Source organism: Lampetra fluviatilis, chromosome 3, assembly GCF_964198595.1.
Source record: "Lampetra fluviatilis chromosome 3, kcLamFluv1.1, whole genome shotgun sequence".
NCBI lineage: Eukaryota > Metazoa > Chordata > Hyperoartia > Petromyzontiformes > Petromyzontidae > Lampetra > Lampetra fluviatilis.
In genome coordinates this window covers 18501833-18524439 of record NC_136277.1, presented here as the reverse complement: position 1 = coordinate 18524439, position 22607 = coordinate 18501833, and the positions used below count along the sequence as shown (strand labels likewise).

General features: G+C 41.1%; 1 protein-coding gene across 1 annotated transcript in view; it reads right to left on the bottom strand.

The window, feature by feature from the left end:
- The window catches only part of LOC144953806 (immunoglobulin superfamily DCC subclass member 4-like), a 336924-nt gene that overhangs the window by 233952 nt on the left and 80365 nt on the right, over window positions 1-22607 (bottom strand). The window contains exon 3 of the mRNA XM_078884448.1: window positions 10798-10939. Within this exon, the coding sequence (XP_078740574.1) occupies window positions 10798-10939 (142 nt within the window). The remainder of the gene's footprint in view (window positions 1-10797; window positions 10940-22607) is intronic.

Genomic DNA, 22607 nt, shown 5'->3' with positions numbered 1-22607 from the left:
GGTGTCCTCTAGTACATATAGCTTAACAGCCAGAGTCTGCAATAACGAGGCTGCAATCCGATGCTATTTGCAGCCCTAGTCATTAAAACAGATTCAGAATATGTATTTATATTAGAGAATCCGATGAGCTATAATGCCCTTTTTCACAGATGTCCAGTAGTGGTGGGTCAGAACGCTACAGCAAGAAAATACAAAAACACGATAGGAGCGCAAAGTATAGCAAAGATAAGCAAATCACTAAAAACATACAAATAAAAGTTAACAATTTTTCTTTTTATTCTATGGTTCTTTCGGTAAAGTCACGTTCCTGATGACGACCGCTTGTGTTGCGATCGAAACATCGTGATATTTTTTAATCACTTTATTTTTATCATTATTTTTTCTATCTACTTGACTTTACCGAAAGAACCAAGAGAATATGAATACCTGCAGTCACGAAAGTTTTAAGTCACATTTTTATTTTATTTTACCAGGTAAAGCCCACTGAGCTATTAGCTTCTTTTTCATGAGCGACCTGGCCACAAATGATAGCTCAACGAAGTGGCTGATCATGTGGAAATACATAACAGCCAAATACTCTAAACATATTCCCTGCACTCATCTTTATATATAAGATATAACCTATCATTGATTTGTATCATCTGATGAGTTTATTGTCTCTGATATATGAATATATCATGATCCACGTGTTCCCTTATCTGTCTCTCTGTGTCAGTCCAAGCATGTGTCTTTCCATGCACTTTTCAGGTTTACATCTATATTCTTTGTCAGTTTCCATGTTTCTAGTCCATATCATGTCTGGCAACAAAGACTCTTTATTTGATCGTTTTGATCCCAATCCATTGTCAATAACTGCCCTCGGCACAAACATTCTGCTGCGCTTTCAGGTGGTGACCCTTCAGTGGTTATTTAACTTCGTTTCAAAAACTTGTTGTGTGTTACTCTTATTGACAATTACGAACGGTGAATGAGCTCCTGCAGAATACGTCGCTGGACGGGGTCATTGCAAATGGACGAGACTGGTGATGGAGTGGCAGCCAAAGTAGAGAACGCGTCGCTCCATCACCGTGGAGATGGAGCGACGAGATCAATTCAAGTGCAGAAGATGAATGGTAGCAGCACTGCACCATGAGGGAGGCCTCCATCCAGCAGTGGATAGACAATGGCTGATGATTATTATTATTTCAGATGTTTTATGTTGTGACTGGGCATTACTGTTAACAAGCATTTTGCCACCAAACTGTTGATAGTTTGAAGGTGTTTGGATAGTATAAACAAATAAAATGGTGTTCTTGTTAAAAGACATAACGGTTCAAGCAAGGATCATAATTTATCGATGGACGGTAGAGGAGAACCGGGAATATTGGCAGAATATTTGAGTACGTTTGTAGACTTTAAGCACGAAATTATATTCTAGTAAGAAGGCTGTGGGAACTTGGCCACAGTCTTGGCGTGTCTTGAATTTTCCATTCATGAAGATGTGCACATCGGTCTGTTGGTGTTCTGATGCGGTTGATGGTTCCACCAGTGTCTTTAAGAGGTATGGTAATGCCAGGAGGTGCGATGTTTGGGTCTAGAATTGGGTGCTTGTATACACGTGTGCACACAAGCACACACAGACAGGATAGATTTCCAAAAAGTGCTCTTATCAAGTACGATACAGCAACAAGACCTGCGTGCATTTCAATAATGTATGCACACGTTTCATATTCAAAATGTGTCATTCTTTTGTCAGAGATTGGACTTGCCTTTTATTTTTGTCCCATCATCATTGAAGTAACCTTTTTAAAGATAATTGGTTTAACGCTCTGTCATTACCCTTTGGAGGCTTTGAAAATGTATGCAAGGAATTAGCAAAGTGCACATCTGCCATATAATGGATCTTAGAGACACTGCGACATAAGTAGGTAATTACATTGCATAAGTAGTTACAATACACTACCAAGCACAATATGTACTCGTAAAATTATCCAAAGCACAGATGCAAAAGATAAATCCAGATGGAAAGGCTCATTACCAGCTTCATTATGATAATGTGTAAATTGTACACAGACCGGTAATTACTTTTTTGTGTTCTAGTAAAGCAATGGAATCCTATTAATAAAACATTAAAAAATTAGTCTTCCATAAAGACAAGCCATTTCATAAAATAGAGCAGTTATAATTAAGTATTTTTTTTTCTCCAAGATCTTACTTATTCCTAATTAAAGACAAAGAATGGATTTCTCAACATAGCCAAGTGGGATGTTTTGGTCTTTTTCTATAGGTTGGAAGCAATTTCGTTCTGCTTGGCAAGTACACGATCATTTTTCAGTAGACAGTCATGGTTATATTCGCATTCTTGAAAATGAGGATTAAGCAGATGTAATTATGTATTCTGCCTATGTGCTGTACGTAACTTACACAGGTTAAGGCACTGAACTGAACACAAATATGCCGACAATAATTCATGCTAAATGTGGAGATATTAACATTCAAATAGCTCAGTGAGGCTCTGATTGTTGCAAATGATAGGGAAACTGTTGGCATCTGCACTGCTTTGTCTGGTTTCAGAGTGTACCTCACCGACTGTGCACCAAAGTGCATATCGCTGCCTGTTGCCACGTAAAGGGGAAACACGTCGCCATAGCAACCGCAAAGTGAAACAACCTGACAACATGGCTGCCAGATAAGAACAATACTAATTTCTTACGACCGTGGAAACACCAACAAACATTTGTATTGCACAAAAGTGTAAAGAAAATTAAAAATATTACACATGGGACGCCCATCACTGGCTATTTTCCTTAGCTGATAAAATACTTGGTATTGTACGGTATTCTGAGACGAATAACATTGTCGAAGTTAAAAGTAGATATTAACTATTAACATTCAACAAAATTATCCTCGATGTACCTACCCGAGAGAGGTGATTTTTTAAGTTAATTACCTACCAATATTTGAAATTGCAACCTTCCAATTTATAGGCAAGCCCTCATGCCACAGCCAAGGGTTCTTTGTCATCGTGCCAGCCAACTAGGGTTTAAACGATTACAGCCAAAACATTATTCCATGCATGTAGCCTTACTCATCAGTTGATATTCCTTACGGTGGCTAGTTTGTGAGTAACGTATCAAGCCTCCGCTCATAGTGAGGCAGAACTTCATGCATTATGCATGATTGTTAAGTGAATGATTCAAGTGACACTTGTGTGAATAGCAGCACGGTGGACACACAATGGGGGCACTGCACTGCATTTCATTTTACGCACTGATCAGCAACAATGTCACCACTAATTCACAGGAACATCACAGATGTTCACTGATTTATAATTGGTTCACAAATTCGGACAATTTTAAAATAAGCGGAGGCAGGAGGGTGATGAAAACGTATGGTTTGTTACCATCTAAGTTTAAAGTGTTGTATCCGCTGATACTCCATTTATAACTTCACATTATGGAATGAATGTTTCATATAGATATAATGCCCATGATGAGCACCAAAGTAGTTTCCAGATGAGTTATGAGCCACTAACATATATTCTTTATGCCTTCGCTTATTATACGTGTGCCTGATACTGCCCAGACGAATTGCACCTGATGGCAGACCAGGAGAAAATAAGGGACGATAAGACAATGCCATTAGTGTGAAATGCCATTCATCTGCAAGCAGTTTGACTTCTGGGCAATGATAAGCTCATCTTCACAGTCATACATCTCCCAGAAGGCCACTGAGCATTGCAAAGTAGTCACCACCTATTTGTGGTGTCACACGTCCGGCCAAAAAAATATACCCGTGTAATTTCTCAAATCCCTACACATTCTAGATCTCACTTTTTAATGACTGAAAATAAAAATAATAATATTTTTTTTCTCCAAATGAGACACTTGGTGCAGGGGACTTGTTAGCTCTGTCAGAAGGAGTACGTGAATATTAAGCCAGCACCCCTGAGAGTCTGAATCTCACGCTCATGCTAAGCTAAACGCATGGCTAAGTGTGATAATTTGATATTCTTAGTTGGGTCACCCATGGTTGATTTAAAAAAAAATAGCTCTGCACTTATTTCAGGAAAGATCAGCCGTAAGTTAATGTTTGCTCACGTGTTTGCATGATGCGTGAAATCAAATTCAAGGACAAAGAAGAAATTCAACAGCAATAAAAAAAAATGCATGGAGGCCACAAACAATTGGCAACATACGAAAAAATTGTCTGCAACAGCAACACATAACAGGGATGCCAGCATGTTTTCGCATGTGAAGATGACCACTATTCTTGAGAATATTCTGCACACAGCCCTGTGATAGTTACCAACTCTAAAGGGACAATAAATGTATGCCACACTTACAGTTAATTTAAACTAGTAGCAATTACAAGTCTGCAGGCATAGTACAGTAACTGCAATAATGGTGTTGTCATCTTGACGTGCAAACCATGCTGGAATTCCGGTTATGTTTGTCGCTAAAGACACCTATTTTTAAATCCTTTATATTAAGTTCGCTTGCTTGCTTACGACCGTGCAAATCTTTCGGTCGTTTTTTAACCCACTTCCCGTGATCCAATCGAGCTGACATTTTCCACACAGACTCGTTGTGCGTGACAATTAATGTTCGTGAAAATTTTTTCCAAAATTTTACACTTTTTAGGACAAAAATATTATATTTAATTACCAATTGCTTAATGGTGCAATGCAATCATCTGACCCATAGGTGGCAGCCATCTCAAGCCAGAGGACGAGAGGACTCTAGCCGCCACGCATATAAAGGATTTATAGTGAAAAACTTTGTTTTTACGGGTTATACTTGTTAACGAGTGAGTCATCTATTGTTGTAACAATGTCAATTGCTTCAAAGCAAGAACCTTATATGAGGTATGCCCTATAGTAAGTATTTCTGAGTATATGGGAAAAATATTTTTCTGCTGCTAGATGTCAGTACCATATTGGGGTTGTAATTGTGTGTAACAGTCAACTTTAATACAATACCTTATATTGACTTTTAAGAACAAATCCCAGTCCGCTTAAAATGTTAATAATGTCTTAAAGCACTTTGTAAAAATATGTTTGGAATATTCTCTGATGTTTATCTTTTTCGGGTGAGTGCCCATATAATGTCATCAACACAATAGCAAGCAAAGCTAAGGTTAAAGAGTTTTTTTTTTTTTGTGGAATGGGTATTGCAGGATTAAAGCCTTGAATATTAAAGTGAACACACCAATCCCCCAAGATTCCTATTTTTTTATGCAATTCACCAGTGCTCGCCTTGACCCTAGTGGCTAAAATGTGCAGCTCCTAAAGCATGGTAAGTGTAATCTACACATTTCACACGTCATTAAAAAACACACGTCATCACTTTCACTGCATACACAGGCTCAATCAACGGTGTCGTGGTAAAAAAATAGAAGTATGTAAATGATGCCATAGTCCCAAAATGAGCAATGGGTAAACACCATAATTCAGCATAGTTCCAAACAATAAGTAGAGAGAGATTATTTGGCTGCTGCTGGAAATTCCCACGTATGATGATATTGGCCACTTGGGCTTGGTCACTTCTGAAAGAGAGCAAACAGCTCTGTCAGCTTTACCTGGTAAATAAAATGGGTTCTTTTTTAAAGGTAAACTCCTATTACCTGCAATAACCACTGACTAAATACGACGATCAATGTTATAAAGGCAAGAAAATAAGCACCCTTGATAACACAAATACATTACCTTCAACCTGCACAATGCTTATAGCAGGACTAATGTCAGTAAAATATATTATGTAGCCTGCTAACATGAGAGCATGGCTTTTAAGATGAAACAAAACACATTTATTTTAAACGTAAATACATCTCATGATGAATTAGCCACCTATGGGGCCTGTTCAGACAATGCAACCTTGCTCATCACGATGGCCTTGCTCCGTAATATAATTTTGGGAAAAGGTTGAAAATGGAAGGAATAAAACAAATCTACATCCAATGCGAGAATCTGCAATCAAGTGTGATTACTGAGAAGGAAGGGTTGAGATGTCATCACACCGGGAAACAACTAATGGGGCAATCAAGCCCAACGACTCGAGCACTGCACAGTTTCTACAATACACACATCCATATTACAATATAGTATAGTCAAGAGTAGCAGGTGTAGTTGTAGCCAGAATGAAGAACTGCTCAAATAAGACGGACACCATAATTGTCAATTGAAGTAAAGAGTGTACAATGCAAAATAAAGTAATTTGGTATTAAATTCTAATAAAATGCTAAAATATAATTCATTGATCAACATTATAATGCTCTACAGATGGCTGAGCGGCCCAATAGACCATACCTAAATTGCCAGTAGGCGTGTGTAGGATTGATGCATTGACTACCACCACCAGTATTCTAATTCCCTAAGGCATTACTAAACTGTACTGTCCGCGGTAATGTGGATGTATAAGGTGCTTTTGTATAATTTGCAATAGTTGGCCATTACGTGTGCCATGACATGTGCCTTGACATGAAAATTGTTAAACAGATACAGATACCGAGGTTTTCCTTTGCTCGATGGAAATCAATTGTAACTGTACAAAAGAACATCTGTACTACACACTACAGACATACAACAGATACACTTTCCTCACATTCAGGATTATCCACATTGGGGGCCTAATTATTTTTATTCTCCAAGAAATCTTGCTCATTCTTCCTCAAAGAGGATATCGAATTTAAAAGTTCATGTAAGAGATTTTGTCAAAGTTTCAAGACCATTTTTTTACTTGACATCTCTTCAAAGTAGACTTGCTATTTTCCCTGGAAACTTTAATGTTTAGTTTTTTTTAGATCATAACTGTGAACTGTTTCATCACCTGATTTGATGTTTTGAAGAAAATGCGGATCATCCGCACAATTTCGATTTCAGATATAGGCCTCAGAGAAAAACATCACATCCGAAGATCCAATGTAATAATGTGCGGTCACGTGCTTTAAGAATATTAAGCCTCTTCAGCTACCTCTTGTATACCAATTGGCATGTCTGCATGCGCCAAATCATGAATTGTATCATTCACGTGTGAAGTTGTTGGGTGCCTCAACAAAAAACTAATACTTCGTGTAATAATTATTGTCCAAATATCTGAAGTACCATTTGAAGCAGAAATATTTCCGGCTCAATCAATTTAAGAAAATATATTTTATAGTCGAGTCGTTGCAGTCTTGTGCCAATCTGCTTTTTGGCAACACCACTAATTACACTCGTTATTTTTTTCGTTGCAAATTAAGTAGAGGCTTAACATGTTCACTACTCTGATTCTTTGTAATCACGTGGTGGGTTTTCTGGTACTAGTTTGCACTATTTCTGTTACAAATAAAATCGTAGGAATTTAAAACGCTTTGGGAACCACGTTTTTTAAGTAAGTGCAGGCGTCGTGAAATATGATGCTATTAAACAATAGCCCGCTATTGGGAAAGATGTTACAAGGTCTTTTGCACATCCACTCTCAACTTTACAGCAGACAGAACACTTAGCTAATGCGGCACATAAATTATGGAGCAGCTGGGCTCGGTGGAACGACCGATTCATGAAAAATGGCTCGGTGAGTTGGTGCGTTGGCGCATGGGGGGTTAATAGTGTGTCAGAGCTCTGAACTGCCACTGCCGGGACTCAGGGTTTTGAATCGAGGCAGTCACCCTTAATTAAAGCGGGTTATCAAATGCATTGAGTTTGTAGTCTCAGCCTGTCACCAATGTCTACACACAAAAATCCCTATATATTATATTTGGGATGTCACTCAACTCAGAATATTCCTGCTCTGGGTACTAAACTAAATTTGGTTATCATGTGACAATATGGGCAGTAGACGTATGGAAGTGACTTTGGATGCACTGTAGCCTTGTGACATATTTTTTTTCTCTCTCTGGGGGGCTACTCTTTAACACAAGGTTAATGCAGCGCCCATCGTGAGAGTCCAACATGGAAATTTCTCTATCTCATAACGCAGAGTTAAACACACACACATTTGGACACCTTACACCGCTAAAGAAGTGGGCAGAGTCTATCAAGGATACGCAAATAAGAGGATATTTATTCTAATATCTGCAAAAAATTCTCATTTGCTACCTATTAACCCCAATACACAATCAAAAATAATAAGAAAATGTTTAACTGTGACTATTTTCACGCAATTAAACTATGTGCAAAGAGAGAGCATTCCTGTTAAGGATGTTTCGCTATGCCACACGGACTGTGGCGCAGCCTAGCGTTAGCCACTTGTTGCAGAAGTACATGGTTCGAATCCAGCGGCCGCCCTGGTTAATACTGCGGGCGTAATAACCGTGATACTGCACGCCATCTGCTTCACAGCGTACATTAACGATCCCCTGATATCATTCGTATGAGTAGGCCATTGTGTTGCCGACGTCAGGGCCTAAATTTTTCCGAATTCTGAATTACCCAAATGTTACTAGATTGGCATTATGCATAGCAACTATCACCCCTTACTGGCAGATTATCGATCCAGTTCGCTCTTGCAAATGTGACTATTATGGTCTCTTGAGTTCTCACCTGGTTAAACAATCTTTGATCTATAAAAAAAAACACAGAAGGGACTGATTTCACTGAACAATGAGTAAACTCATAAAAATGCTATTATTTTTAAAATATATATATATTATTTATCTAGATAAGCTTACTGAATTGCAAGACTTTTATTCAAGAGGGAACAATGACCATTCATATTTAAAATGTGCATCCTCTCCATGAAGTTATCATGACAGACGACCCTAACAATTACTGCCCTATCTCAATCCTCTCCCCTCTTATCAATGTCTTTGAGAAGACCTTAAAATTACAAATCACAAATTTCATCTCAGAATACGCTCTATTCCATTCTCAGTAATCTGGATTTCGAGACAAATGTAGCACAGCCTCTTTGGTCCGTGATACTCTTGACTTCAACGGTCTTCAATCTTGTCATCGTTGCGCCAACCTTGTCCAAAGTATTTTACACTGTGGATCATGCTATAATGTTGTAATGGCTAAAATGGCTACATATTTTAAATGTTGCAATCAACTGGGTTTGCAACTACGTATCTGACCGATTTAAAATGTTTTCTATCAATAATACATCATCTCACAGGTGCCCCATTCCTAAGGCATTTCCTCAGGGCTCTGTGCTCAGCATTATTCTGTTTTCTCAGTATGTCAACAATCTAAAGGCATCTCTGACTTTGACATTAAACATTTTTTGTTGTTGATGACACAGCCCTGATGGCCTCCAAAAATTTCATGGTGGAGCTACAACAGCATTTACAACAGGACTTTGAGAATCTTCAACTTAATGCTCTAAAACTAGTCCTTAATGCCGAAACGGCCAAATTGATGTTAGTCTCGGGCTGTTCCAAACCTGTCTCGCCACTTATGCATACTGTGCCTCTGGACTCACACCTTATTGAGCAAGTTGACAACTTTCAACATCGAGCCATTATCCTGGACTCGAAACTGTCTTTCAAGACCCACAATGATCAACATTCCATTAGACCATTCCACTCTCCATTTGGCCCTTGACGCCCCCTGTAGAACTCATCATTGCAACCTGTACATTAATTCAAATCTGTTCCCCCCTGGATATCCAGAGAGAGCATCAGTGGGCTGTCTTCGTCCTAAAGGTTCCTCTTTCTTAAACAAATCCACCAATTACCTAAAGGACCACTGAGTCCCTCTAACTCCCTCCCGTGGTCTCAGAAGTGCCTCCTTATTCCTACTAAAAATTCAATTTGCTGAAACTTTGTTTTGTAACAAAGTGTTTCCGGCATTGCTGCTCCGCGTTTCTGGAATACCCGTTGCGGCTCACCGACAGCTTGGTTTCCCTCCCTTCACTCCCCCTCTTGACTTCCCTATTAAACCAAAACATCGAGCATACTTGCACCTATACCTCACTTCTTCTAGAGCTTCTTGCTCCCACGTGTGTGTGCACTGTGTATTTCGACTTGCGTGTGTTTATGTCACCGTTAGACGTAGAAACAGAGCTTACGTGCACCTCGCCTTAACTTCTCATTTTACGCTTGTACTGCTTTTGACTCGCGTGTTTCCTTCACACCACGGATCTCCCATGTAAAATGGCCAAGCAACTGGCTAAACGGGACCACGGTGTAATACATGAAATAAACCGAAACTTAGAACCCACACATATATGACAGGGTGGCACTCAACTGTCATTTCCTCACCTTTGTGGCCCCTCTCCTGCACCACCCAGCAAGTCATGGTCATCACTCATCCTAATACGGTAAACATCCAGGTGCGCTAACATGCAAAGTTTTTGCCCTTTGCCTTCCCCCCCCCCACCAATGTAATGCAATGTTAGGCCACTTATAATATAACTGTGCTTATATAAGGTGTGCTTGTAACCAGCTTCCACGAAACCAATGAGATCAGGGTGCCACGGTAGCGAGATGGTAGTTGCCACGCCTGGCATACAGGTTATGGATTCCATCCTGACCCTGCCGCCTGTATATTTGGAGTTTGCATTTTCTCCCCCGTGGTTGCGTGGATTTTTCTCCAGATCCTCCGGTTTTTCCCTCCACATGTAGAAACGTGTGTTTAAGAGTATTTGGCTGCTTTACATTTCCACGTGATAAGCCACTTCGTTGAGCTATCGTTTGTGGCCAGTTCGCTCAGTGGGCCTTACCTGGTAAAATAAAAAATAAAAAAATATATATATTCAAGGTGAGTTGATCAGAGGCAATAATACTGCAGTGCAATAACATTTAGCGACAATGTTTGATCAGTGGGTGTAATTGGGTGCTCTGGGACGCGGCCGTGCAGCTTTGTGAGTGGCGCATGCCCGCATGTCCCTCTCGCACCTGGCGTCGGTGACGATGGGTGCACGGTTTTTCTCCCAGCGGATGCTCGGCTCCGGCAGGCCTCGGATCCGACACTGGAAACGCGCCACTCTGCCCTCCTGCACCGTCTGAGACGCGGGATGCTGCTGGAACCGCGGCAGCACTGTGGAGGTGTTTGTGGATGCACAGAAGTCCCACGCGCATACTTAAGCGTAAGGGAACACGCACAAAGACATATATGCAATGCATGGCCAAGAGTTTCAGACGTGCATTTAAATGCACGTAAAAAAAATCAAACAGGAGTAGAATGGTCCTGCATTAGACATCAAAGGTTTTTCTTCCCCCAACAATCTTTGACTGATGGGTTATGGCACACGCCGCCTATGTAGTCTTCATCAGCGGTCATTGGGTTCCTGCGCTGTGCACTGATTGACATTTTTAAGGTATTGTCATACAATCAGGGAAAAATCAAAAGTGTCATGTGACTAAACACACCATCCAGTAATCTGACTGTGGAAGGCTAATCACAAAGGACCAATGACATCCCTTGGCTGGGCCAACTTCATGTTCGGCAAAGAACACAAGGGATGGGTCCCAAAGTAAAACATCAGTCACCACTGAAGCACTTTTGTTCAGAGGCGAATTAGCACCAATTTTAGTTGTATGAATAAATAGATACATTGCTTATTAGCAATGTAAAATATGGTAAATATGTTTTTCTAACTGCTATACATTTCCTCATGATAAGCCACTTCGTTGACCCATCATTTGTGGCCAGGTCGCTTCTGAAAAATAGCCATACACAGTGGGCCTGAGATGATAACATAGAAATAGTTATATTCTTTGGGTCTTTTGGTAAAGCCACGTAGAAATAGTTTCGTTTTTAATCGTTGTTTAGTCATTGGAGTGGTCTCCACATGTCCGGCAACCATGGGGAAGACCCAAGAGCAGATGGTGTGAGACTGCTAGGGCAGATCTTGGCTGTCACGTGTTTACTATATGACCGCCACGGGATCTAGTGGAAGGCAGAAAAAGCATTCAGGAGGTGCGGTGACAACAAGGGATTTGGCCATGATGACATATTGTTCTTGAAAAACAAAACAAAAACAGATGAGATAAGTATTATTTGGGTCTTTCTGTAAAGCCACATAGATAGAAAAAAATTAATATGAATTCCTGCAGTCATGAAAGCTTTAAGTCAAGATGAGATAATGTTGAAGTGATTTTTAAAACTAAACTACTTAATAGTGAAACACAACTTACCAATGTGGCAAAAAGAAGTAAGTCACAGGTCATCACTGCTCAATATTTTCAGTTTAACTTTAGCCTTGCAGGATGTACAAGCAGCGCTGGACATCATGATCAACTATTTACAAACTAAAGGATCAAGTATATACTCATCAGCTGTTAAGCATATCACTCGATGCTGATTGGGTCACATTCCAACCGATGCTCATTCGATACAATCATCTGTTCTGAACCAACTGTGCACTCCTACTATCCACCATGACAGTTTTTATACCATATATAAAACACCTCTAAAATAATTGTATTGTTCATTAAATGACCACATTTGGTGTGCTAAAAACCCAAACTGCCTACTCACCACACACAGACGGCACGCACTCATGTCACAAATGAACCACAATACCTTGCTGCTCTCGTCAAGGAGCATAAACCATCACGCGAACTTCGGTCATCCTCGCAGCGGCTTTTGGCTGCGAGCCATCGGACAAAGGCGGTCGCTGCGTCGCGCGCTTTCAGATGCGCTTCTGCGGCCGTCTGGAATGTGCTTCCTTCCAATATTAGGAAGCCGCTGGAGCTATGCACTTTTAAATTTAGATTTTCTTTCAAAGTACTTTTTTGTAATTCGTTTGTTGTCCTTCCCCCCGCACCCCAATAAGCACGGTTGGCTACGTAAGGTGCGAAAAAAGTTCCGCATATATACATAGAGACATACATATACTGGCTCACAAAAGTTTAAATATATACTGTATCACATTCATATGCTTGCAGTCAAAATCATATGCACATACACAATCAAGATCACACAAGTAATATGCAGTGTGTGTGTGTATAAGAAGGTTGCACTTTATTAAAAGCATAAATAGCTGTACAGTGTGCACTGTTTAAACAAGGTATGTTTATCCGTGAACAAATCGTTGTTTATATATATTTAAATATATTAACCAGGTGGAAATGGTATTGTGATTTAATTGTACAGTTTCCTAAAATATAAATGTACAATAAAAAACAGTTACATGCATAGTTAAAACTAATTCCGTTTTATATGTAATATCCGCTAAGCATCAATAGTCTTACCCACAGTATTAATCTAAGTGCAGTAAATTTAATGAGATTTGAATGAACAAAATCTCCTCCCATTCTCATGCAATAATCAGGAGCGCAATTACATGTATTATGATTTAGGCTCATGCACATGAATACACGTCACTTGTTTTATTCCTTCAAATTTTACTCATTTATTTAAATTTTTAAAAAATGCATTGTCCCCACTGACTCACCTTTAAGCCCCAAATCCACGTGAAAATTGGCACTTCTCAATTTTAATATATTTCACACTACCTAAGCGATTACCTCCCCCCCTACAGCTTCCACACTTTTTGATGTCCACTGGCCACATTTCACATTCGACTGAAAAGAACACGTTTTTATGCATCGTCTTTATGCATTTCAAATATGGTCAGAAATGTCTAATGGATTAGTTCTGTTGATTTGTCTTTCTGTAGTGGAGGGTCACGATACGTCTCATGAAGACAATCCAATATCAACTAAACCTCAGTATATTATGCACTGACCCTATTAAAATTGGTCAAAACTAGGTTATAAAAAAAACGGCTAAAGAAAATACAAAACCTTGGCCAAGGCAGGTGACATCACATCCCACACCTCACAAAGAAGTCGTCACGTGAGGTGCCACGTGATATCTTCTCTTCGAAGACAATGTCATTTATCATCTCCTGCCATAATCATCAACCCACTTCTGGATAAAAGTATTCCCAAGCCACCAGAACCCACCCAGCACCTGCACACGAGTTAATTGTCATCGCTCCATCTCCGTGGTTCATGTCCTCGAGTGCATTCCCGTTCTCGGCTGCCACTCCATTATTAGTCTCGACTGCCGGCCACCACCTCTCCAAGCGATGCGTTGCTGCTCAAATGCAATAACTTTTCTTCACAGTCAATACAATGTCTTTATCCTGCATGTATTCTCTAACCCACGTGTTCTTCTTTCTCTCTCCTTCAATGTGATTGAAAGCACGAACCTCTGCACGTTTTCCATTTTTTGCACACCTTTCATTGTCTTCATTTAATGTCCATATTTCTCATCCATATGTCATAGCATAGAGTGCACGGTCATATCAAGGACGAAAACCTTTTCGAAAAGACATCCCGGAATATATGAATATGCGTGATTTGTCTTGTTATTTTTGCATTTTTAGGAACATATATTTTTTCTGTTAGTTACTCACATTATATCTACAGGTATCACAGTCAGAAATTACAATTACTATCTATTATTTCCAAATAATATTGACAAAAAATTGTAAGCCAAAAATCAATTAACTATCTTTGCCATTGTCGATCACGTGACATTCTCCATTTACAACGTTAAGTATTTCAGTGACTATTGCGTTCACTTAAAATGTGAAAGTGTGTGCACAATTGTTGAAACACTGTAAAAGAGTATGCTTAAATCATAGGTGTGGTCAATGTATGAATGCGTGTGCAATGTGTAGAGTGATAAAACAAACATCTACTGCTGCATACAAATAATACTTAAGTGTGTTATGAATCGAACACTGGCACCAACAACATATTTTGTGATATTGCAGCAATGTGCCTTGTGTAAATCACACCATAATTTGTCATATCACGTAATGTTAAAGCATCAAAGACATATGACGCAATTTGTAATTTAGAGCACATTTGAGGTACCACATTAATACACGTGCATGCATACTCCCCTGCACATTCATGTACATGCAGATTCATTCTTATGCAGAGGCACACTTATATGAATGGAAAAGGCAAATACTCATTTTAGGATGAATACCATTACGACAAAGAAGGACTTTCATGAAAAGTAAAATGTTACAATATGTTCAAGTCTCATATAAAACACAAAAGAGTACAATACCATGCATAGTACACAAAGGGGCTAAAACATGCATCTGAAACAAAGTACACATTAAAAATGTCAATAGAAAATAGTCATCTGCATGTTGATGAAGCCAGCTACGGGAGGTATTTCAGTCCGTCATTGGAAAGCCTCGCTTTTTTGTGCTGTTTGTTTAATTCAAAGAGTAGTTACAATGAAATATTAAGGAATTTTAATAGGCTAAGATACAGCACCCAATTTGTACCTTTAATTGGAAGAGTAATGTGTAAAGGCCAGTGGGGAACCTTTTGCTTGACAACTCTCCTGCAGGGAAATGCAATTAAATACCATCACACAATTCTGTTTGTCCATTTCGGGTTACCGGCAGAAGCAGGTGGGGGGATCCGCAGCAGTTCCATCAGCAGGTTTCGCCTCTGCCTTCCCACACTAATGATGCATAGCTGATTTGACAGCAGTCACTAATTGTCTGGTAGTTCAATTTGCACACCGCACCACTGTGGCTGCTTGACCAGCTCGAGGAAAAGGGCACTTGTTGAATCCACTCTGGTCGCATTAATAAATAAATAAAATGCGGAGGTAGAAAGGGTCACGATGTAATTATTGTATTTTATTTTTAAAGCACTTTGCAAGTGGAATACATGCTATTTACATAATTCAAGCTTTCGGGGTTTTGAAATAAAAGATGGGTATGCTGAGATGTTTATTTTTTACACTGTACGCATTATTTTGCTGCATTTTATATTCAAACCACTCTGTCTCCCAGCCACACACGTTTGAGGCGTATCGTATAAGGTCTTGAGGAGTGGATTTATCTTACGTGGAATTATGTAACGACCAATACTTTCCTGCATCCCCTTATCTGCACAAAGAACCGCAATCTCACCGGAAATCTGCAAAACCTATCCCAAGATGTTCCTATTATCACCTCTGATTAGCACAAAACAACGCAAAGTGTGAATTTGTGTGTTACGTAATGTCGTGTCGAACAAGGACCAATATCATGAAGAGAGAATCATTGTCTCTAAAATCGGCAGTTCACCAGCGTTGATTAAAGCAAACCCTGGCTCTGCTGATGAGAAACTGAACGTCAAAACTAAGCCAGAGTTCCTATGTCTTGAATCAATGCTGCTGAAATTATGCACTCCTAGATTGCCGTGCAGCTGATGCGTTTTTTAAGGAATACGTTTATGTTTTGTCTGCTCATTCATTTCGTGACTGTAAAAATAATTACTGGAATCTCCTCCATATTCTAAACCCATACTGGTTTCATTTGTTTATATTGATATCTGATTGTTGAATCTATTGATTATAATTCGGTAAACACCTTCCCTGGAAAGCTGCATTAACCTACCATTTGTGTATCCACACTTCTACCCCTATAAGATCATGAAGTGTTTCGTTCGGTCTTTTGAAAACTGTTCCCTCCTCAATGCAAATGTGATCATTTTATATGCAGTTCCTCTTGTGTGTTGGCCACCGATTTTTTTCAAAACCTTTCCCCCGTGAAACCACACACTCCCATTGATTGGTCTGAAGGCCATTTTTGCCCCTAAGGTCACTAAAAGTGCACGTGCAGGAGGAGAAAAGTCAGCAGCAGGCGATCTGTCGTTACAACGTCAACAGCGTTGTTTTTTTGTAGCGCGCTGTCTGAAGGAGGTGGTGCAAGTTCACGCGCATCTCTCAGTCGGATGAGCATGAGTGGGAAAGGGAGAAGCCTGGCACTGGTGTTATCAGCAATGCAGGCGCGTGCATGACGTGACGCAAACACTTGCTGCGCCCAGCAGGGGTTTTCTTAACAATAACACAAAATAAAGCACAACACACACGCACGCACGCGCGCGTGAAAATAAATAAATTAAATGGCCCCACACTCACAAAAAACTGAATGGAAACCGGACGGGTAGTTCTGACGACTATGACTCATAAAGGTCATCTCGGGTTTGTAATAGTTATTGATCGTGAGATCTCCGCACCTTCTGAATGTGTTGATTTCACCATAGGAAACAAACTCATAATCGAGTTACACAGCACAAAACCAGAACACGAGAAACCAAAGAGAACACTTTTTAAAGAATAAAGTGATTACAATATCAGTACACCTTACAACACTGGTACTGGTAGGAACCTCCTGGTTACACCAGCCCACAGGGGATTATTGTGTCCGTCCGTCCGTCGTGCATCCAAAAATGGGTGGAGAGGGGAGGGTGGGGAGGGGCTGGGTGGGGAGGGTGGGGCTGGGTGGGGGGTGGGAGGGGTGGGGCTGGGTGGGGAGGGGCTGGTCACCCCGTGGTGCCCTTATAAAACTCAACGTTTAACCTACTCACGCCGGCTTGTGCCCACCCTCACAGTGGGGCATATTTGCGGAATACACCACGCCGCCGTTGACCCTGGCCATTGACCGAGCAACCCAACGTTCCTACCAGCTCCCTCCGCAGGAATGTGTTTATGAGAAGATGGTGAACGGAAAGCATGATATAGTGTATGCAACTGCCAATGTCAGAGGTCACTTCCAAATGATCGTGTACAGCTCTTGCGGTGTATTTCAAAATGATGATCTTAGTTGGGGTGGCGATACGGCCTCATGGCAGTGCGTTCACTCCTTGCTACAGAATTCCACAGTTCGACTCCAGTAGCCATCCTGGTTAATACTTCGGTGTGCAATAACCATAAAAAAATAAGCGCCGTCTTCGTCAAAGTGGGTGTTGAAGTTCCCGCGACGTGAACCACAAACGAAGGCCATTGCCAGCGTCACGGCACTGTACTGGGTAGGATTTCTCCATTTTCCATGTTCTTACTTCAGTAAAAGTCAAGATGTCTGAAGCCATTAAGGGCAAGTGATTCTCAGAAATGCAAAAAGAGACCATAACGCCTTGGATGTAAGTACTGGACAGTGTTTTCATTTCACGACCTATTTTGAGGATTATGAGTATGTTATCATAATACTTACTATAATCACCCAGGAATGTCCTTAACGCTCGTGACGTCACTCCACATCAACCATCCCCCCTCATTAATATTCATGAGCAGGTGACGTCCTTCAAATGGACACCCACCCCTCATTCATAATCATGAGTGGGTGACGTCACTCCGCATGGAGAACCCCCCTCATTGCTAATCATGAGCAGGTGACGTCACTCCACATCGAACAGCCCCCCTCATTAATAATCATGAACAGATAACGTCCTCCAAATGGACACGCCCTCCATTCATAATAATCAGCGGGTGACGTCACTCCACATGGGGGGCGAGGCGCCTCCTCCCCCCTCCTCAGCGTCAACTGACAACCCTCACGACAAAGGCAGAACCCTCACGTCACGCGATCTCCGTGACGCTGTTGAGACATAGAAGTAAAAAGGACGTCATGATGAACAAGTGATTATAACCTTCAAATTGCACACGAATTGATGTAATAAATATCACGTCGCGGTCTGCTTTTCACTTGCAAGTTTCAGATTTACTGCAATACGCCCGTCCTTGGATGGGCAAAAGGCTAGTATAAATAGATTTGCCATTAAATATGTGCTTTAAAAAGGATTTCTGGTTTCTGTGATTTTATTATGTTTTGGTGTCATAAATATATTTTCCGAAGGAATGCATCTCCAATTATGTCAAGGAAGTATTTGGTAAAAATAGAGTCCGACGTACTGAATTTCCCTTTCCAGACAACTTTTCAGGACCATATCTGTTCCGTATATCGAGGTGATGTCCGTACTCTGACTTGGTAGAGCGGCACGGTCAAACCAAGGCTGACGTTGTCTCCCAGATGCATTGATGGATGACAAAAGCCACATGTTACTCCGGCTTTCAGGTGCTCCGCGATGTTGTTCCTTGTGTTTCACACGAAGATTTAAAGGTTTTACTTGGGAGTCTTCTGAGGTCACGAAATGTACTCTCATGTGACCCTCCATCGGAACAAGTCAGTGTAATCTTTGCATATAGTTACTGAGTGGAGTTCTGTTATGGGTTTATATACACAGCTGCTCAAGTAATATGCTTACTGTGGTGATTGGCCATTTTGCTACAATCCATTCATGAATGTCATAAAACAATGCAAAGCAAAATTTAAATTGGAAATCAGCGTTAAAACAATATAGTCTGTAATGGAAAGCAACACAATAGAATAGAAAATCACAGCAGCCATCTAATCAAGCAAACTCTTTTAACAAGCTAATAAATAAGCCAGCTATGAACAACAGCTTTGAATCTCACGAAAAATATTGATTTAGAAATGAAAGTTATTCTCAAACGATCTAATCATAATTGTCAGTTATGATCCATCTACTGCTGGATGAAGGCCTCCCCAAGCCATCGCCATCCCTCACAATCACGGAGAGTAATGATCCATCTAGTTTCTGCAAAATGAGATTATCTCATTGGTCATCTTCTCAGGTGTTTTCCCTCCTTTGGCCACTACTCTATTGTCAGTCTTGATCATCGTCATCATCCCTTCTAGCGGTGCATCTTGGGCTAGTGCTGGCTTGAACAAATTGGCAAGCCTCGCCTTCCTCTGCCATAGTTTCCTACGTAACGCCACTGCTGCCATGATCCTAGATCCCAGTTCAGAAATTCCACGCCTGGATTTGTGGACAACTGTGCTACCACATTAATATTCTCAATGCCACTTGTAATGGAGGTGCTTGCTGCTGGCCTGTGCTTAAATTTTTTTAATGCCCTAAGGGAGAACTTCCCCATGTAAGCTACATTTTCTTGGTTCTTTCGTGACTTTACCGAAAGAACCAAGAAGATAAATCCCTGCAGATGAATCCCTGCAGTCACGAAAGCTTTAAATCGAAATGTAAGCCACATTTGTCAAAACTTTCATAAAAGTTGTGGCAACCCTGTGGATATTTTTAGCCTCTCTATCCAGTGAACGGTTGCTTGTATCCAGGATAATAATGTGGAAGAGCCCACATTGCCATTAAGGTATCCATTGCCGGGACTACAGTAAACCAATCACCTTGACCTAATATTAACTTGTGTTTCTTCTCTGCTGGTTTTAAAATATTTAGCTGTTTCATGGCTTTTCCCCAAGTTTCTTCATGTGATCAAGTGTAAGGAGAGAGCCAACATGGGATCTCAACCTCCTTGAAAACAAGTGCCTTCCTCTTAAGTCCTTCCTCGAGTTATACTTTTCCTCTGAAGGCTCATCCACAAGGTTATCTAAGATGAGGTACATGCTGAAAATCAATCTCTCTCAGTTGCCAAAGGTGCTCCAGGATAAACTTCCTCTTCTGACCTTTGTAATCTGAACGAGGAGCATTTTCCTTCCTCTCAAGAAGATTAGCGTTTGACGGAGGAGTCGGACTGACCTTTTTAAGGATCAGCACAACAATAAAGATGAGTGGGAGACAGAAGAGAAGGTGGATGAGGAGGCGATTATTTTTTTTCCCTTTCTCCACTTGTCTCTCACCTTCCACTAGGCCTTATCCACATCGCAGACGTTCTCCCTTCTCTTCCACGCTCGACAATTCTCAAAAGTCTTCGACGATCTTACAATTCCAAGCCTTTGGATCGACTATTTCCTGGATACTCTGCTGTATATTGTAGGCCTGCTCCTTCACACTCCTTTTCCCCAGGCTCTTTTGACAGCGTGCAATGTCTTTATTTAAGACTCCAGGATCTTCGAGTGCAGCATCGGCCTCGTCAAAGCTGTGGAGCTCTCGATCCTCTTGTTTCTTCCCCATTCTTCTATGGAGACCTTCCTGAATGAACGGGCCACATTTATTCTTTGGTTCTTTCGGTAAAGTCACGTATAAAGATAAAATAATAAATTAAATAATAGCATACTACGACGTTTCGATTGCAACACAAGCAATCATCATCAGGTATAAAAGAAATAACAACAAAAATCTAACCAGAAAACTATAGATACACAGAGACATGCAAATGTTTTCTCTGCCCCCTCCCTCTCTCCGCCCCCGCCCCCTCCCTCTCTCCGCCCCCGCCCCCTCTCTATATTTAAGGCCCCGTCACAGAGACGACCTCTCTCTTTGTGCCGATACGTGTTCTCTCTCTGTGTATATTTATGATGTCTGTCTGCTTATATGTCTGTCTATAGTTTTCTGGTTAGATTTTTGTTGCTATTTCTTTTATACCTGATGATGATTGCTTGTGTTGCAATCGAAACGTCGTAGTATACTATTATTTAATTTATTATTTTATCTTTATACGTGACTTTACCGAAAGAACCAAAGAATAATTCCTGCAGTCACGAAAGCTCAAAAATTAAGATTGGGCCACATTTAGTTAAGCATTGAAGAGTGCTCACCCACAGGCGGAGATGCACTGCTAACATAATCATCCAGGTTGCTGGCGTCTTGCGTTCATGCATGTCCTACCTGGTAGCTCAGGTAAGCCTACTTGTACCTCGGTCATGGCATTATGGGGCCAGCGAGTTTCACCGCGGCGGTCGGCACTGCCTTGATCTTGCCATGTTTTAGCGATCCCCACGCCTTTGATGTGAGCACAGACAAGTGCCCCTTCAGGGTGTCAATGTCCTTGTGAGAGGTGTCCGGTGCTTTGTGTGGCTGCATCCACACCAATGTTGGTGGGTGATGGCTGCAGGCTGCCCCCTCTTGTCTGCATATGAGAGCGCCGTGCACGTATCCATACCTCATGCGCAATGTGATAATGTGTGTTCATGGTCTGCGGCTCGCCTGGGACCCAGGAATATAGGGCACTTTAAGTGGGCATCGTCCTTTTTAGGAGAAATCGCCACATTCAGTTCAGAGCAGCCCATGAGCGGCCATGCATGTGATTATGTCGCAAGCCATGAACAATTATGGGGGCAATATTTCTTCTGCTGGATGTCGTTTTTATGATCTTCCCCAAGTGAGCTGCTCACATCATGCCACACATGCACATTTTTTGGGCAGAAAGCCAACCAAAATCAGGGCCATCGGACCAAAATATACTAAAGTGTAAAAAACTCCAGCACACGGGCATGTCAGAGAGCAATCTGCATACTCTTAGGTTCTTTTTCGGTAAGTCACGTAGGTAAAACATCAAAATTAATGAAAATAAAATAAAACAAAGATCACGACGTTTCGGAGGCAACACAAGTCTCCGTCATCAGGTGGGACCGTCACAGCCGAATTAGCTGCATCAAGTGAGGCAATGATTCAAGATGTAATCCATTATAAGCAAGTTGAAGGGGGAGGAGAGGGGGGGGGTAGCTCATCAGAATGTGGTAGCCAATGAATGAAACGTATCGGGAGGGAGGGGGGCGGGGCTCAAGTACAACGCATCGGGAGGGAGAGGGGGGGGGCGGGGCCAAAAAGAATGGACGACGGCGTGGAAGCGGTTGCTGCTGCACACGCCAACACAATGGACAGAGAGGGGGGAGGGGAGGCCTGATACACATGATAGAAAAAAGAACGAAAATGCCCATGTTTATACCAATGCTGGCTGAACAATGAAGAGAGTACTGTTAAACACTGGGGATGTTAACACTCGGTAAAGTAAAGTAAAATAGTGCCTGTCAGATAAGATGGTCCAAAAAAGTGTTATTAAGTCTTTTTTGCGTGGTTGATAACATCTTTCCAATGATTACTAAGTTTGTACCCATCATCACGGTTGAAATTATGTCTGTGTTTGTATATTTGTATGGCTTCGTGTACAAACCTTTGATGGTAGCCGGGAGGTTTGCCGAGAACCTTGGTCTCGGAAAAGACAATTTCATGAGAGC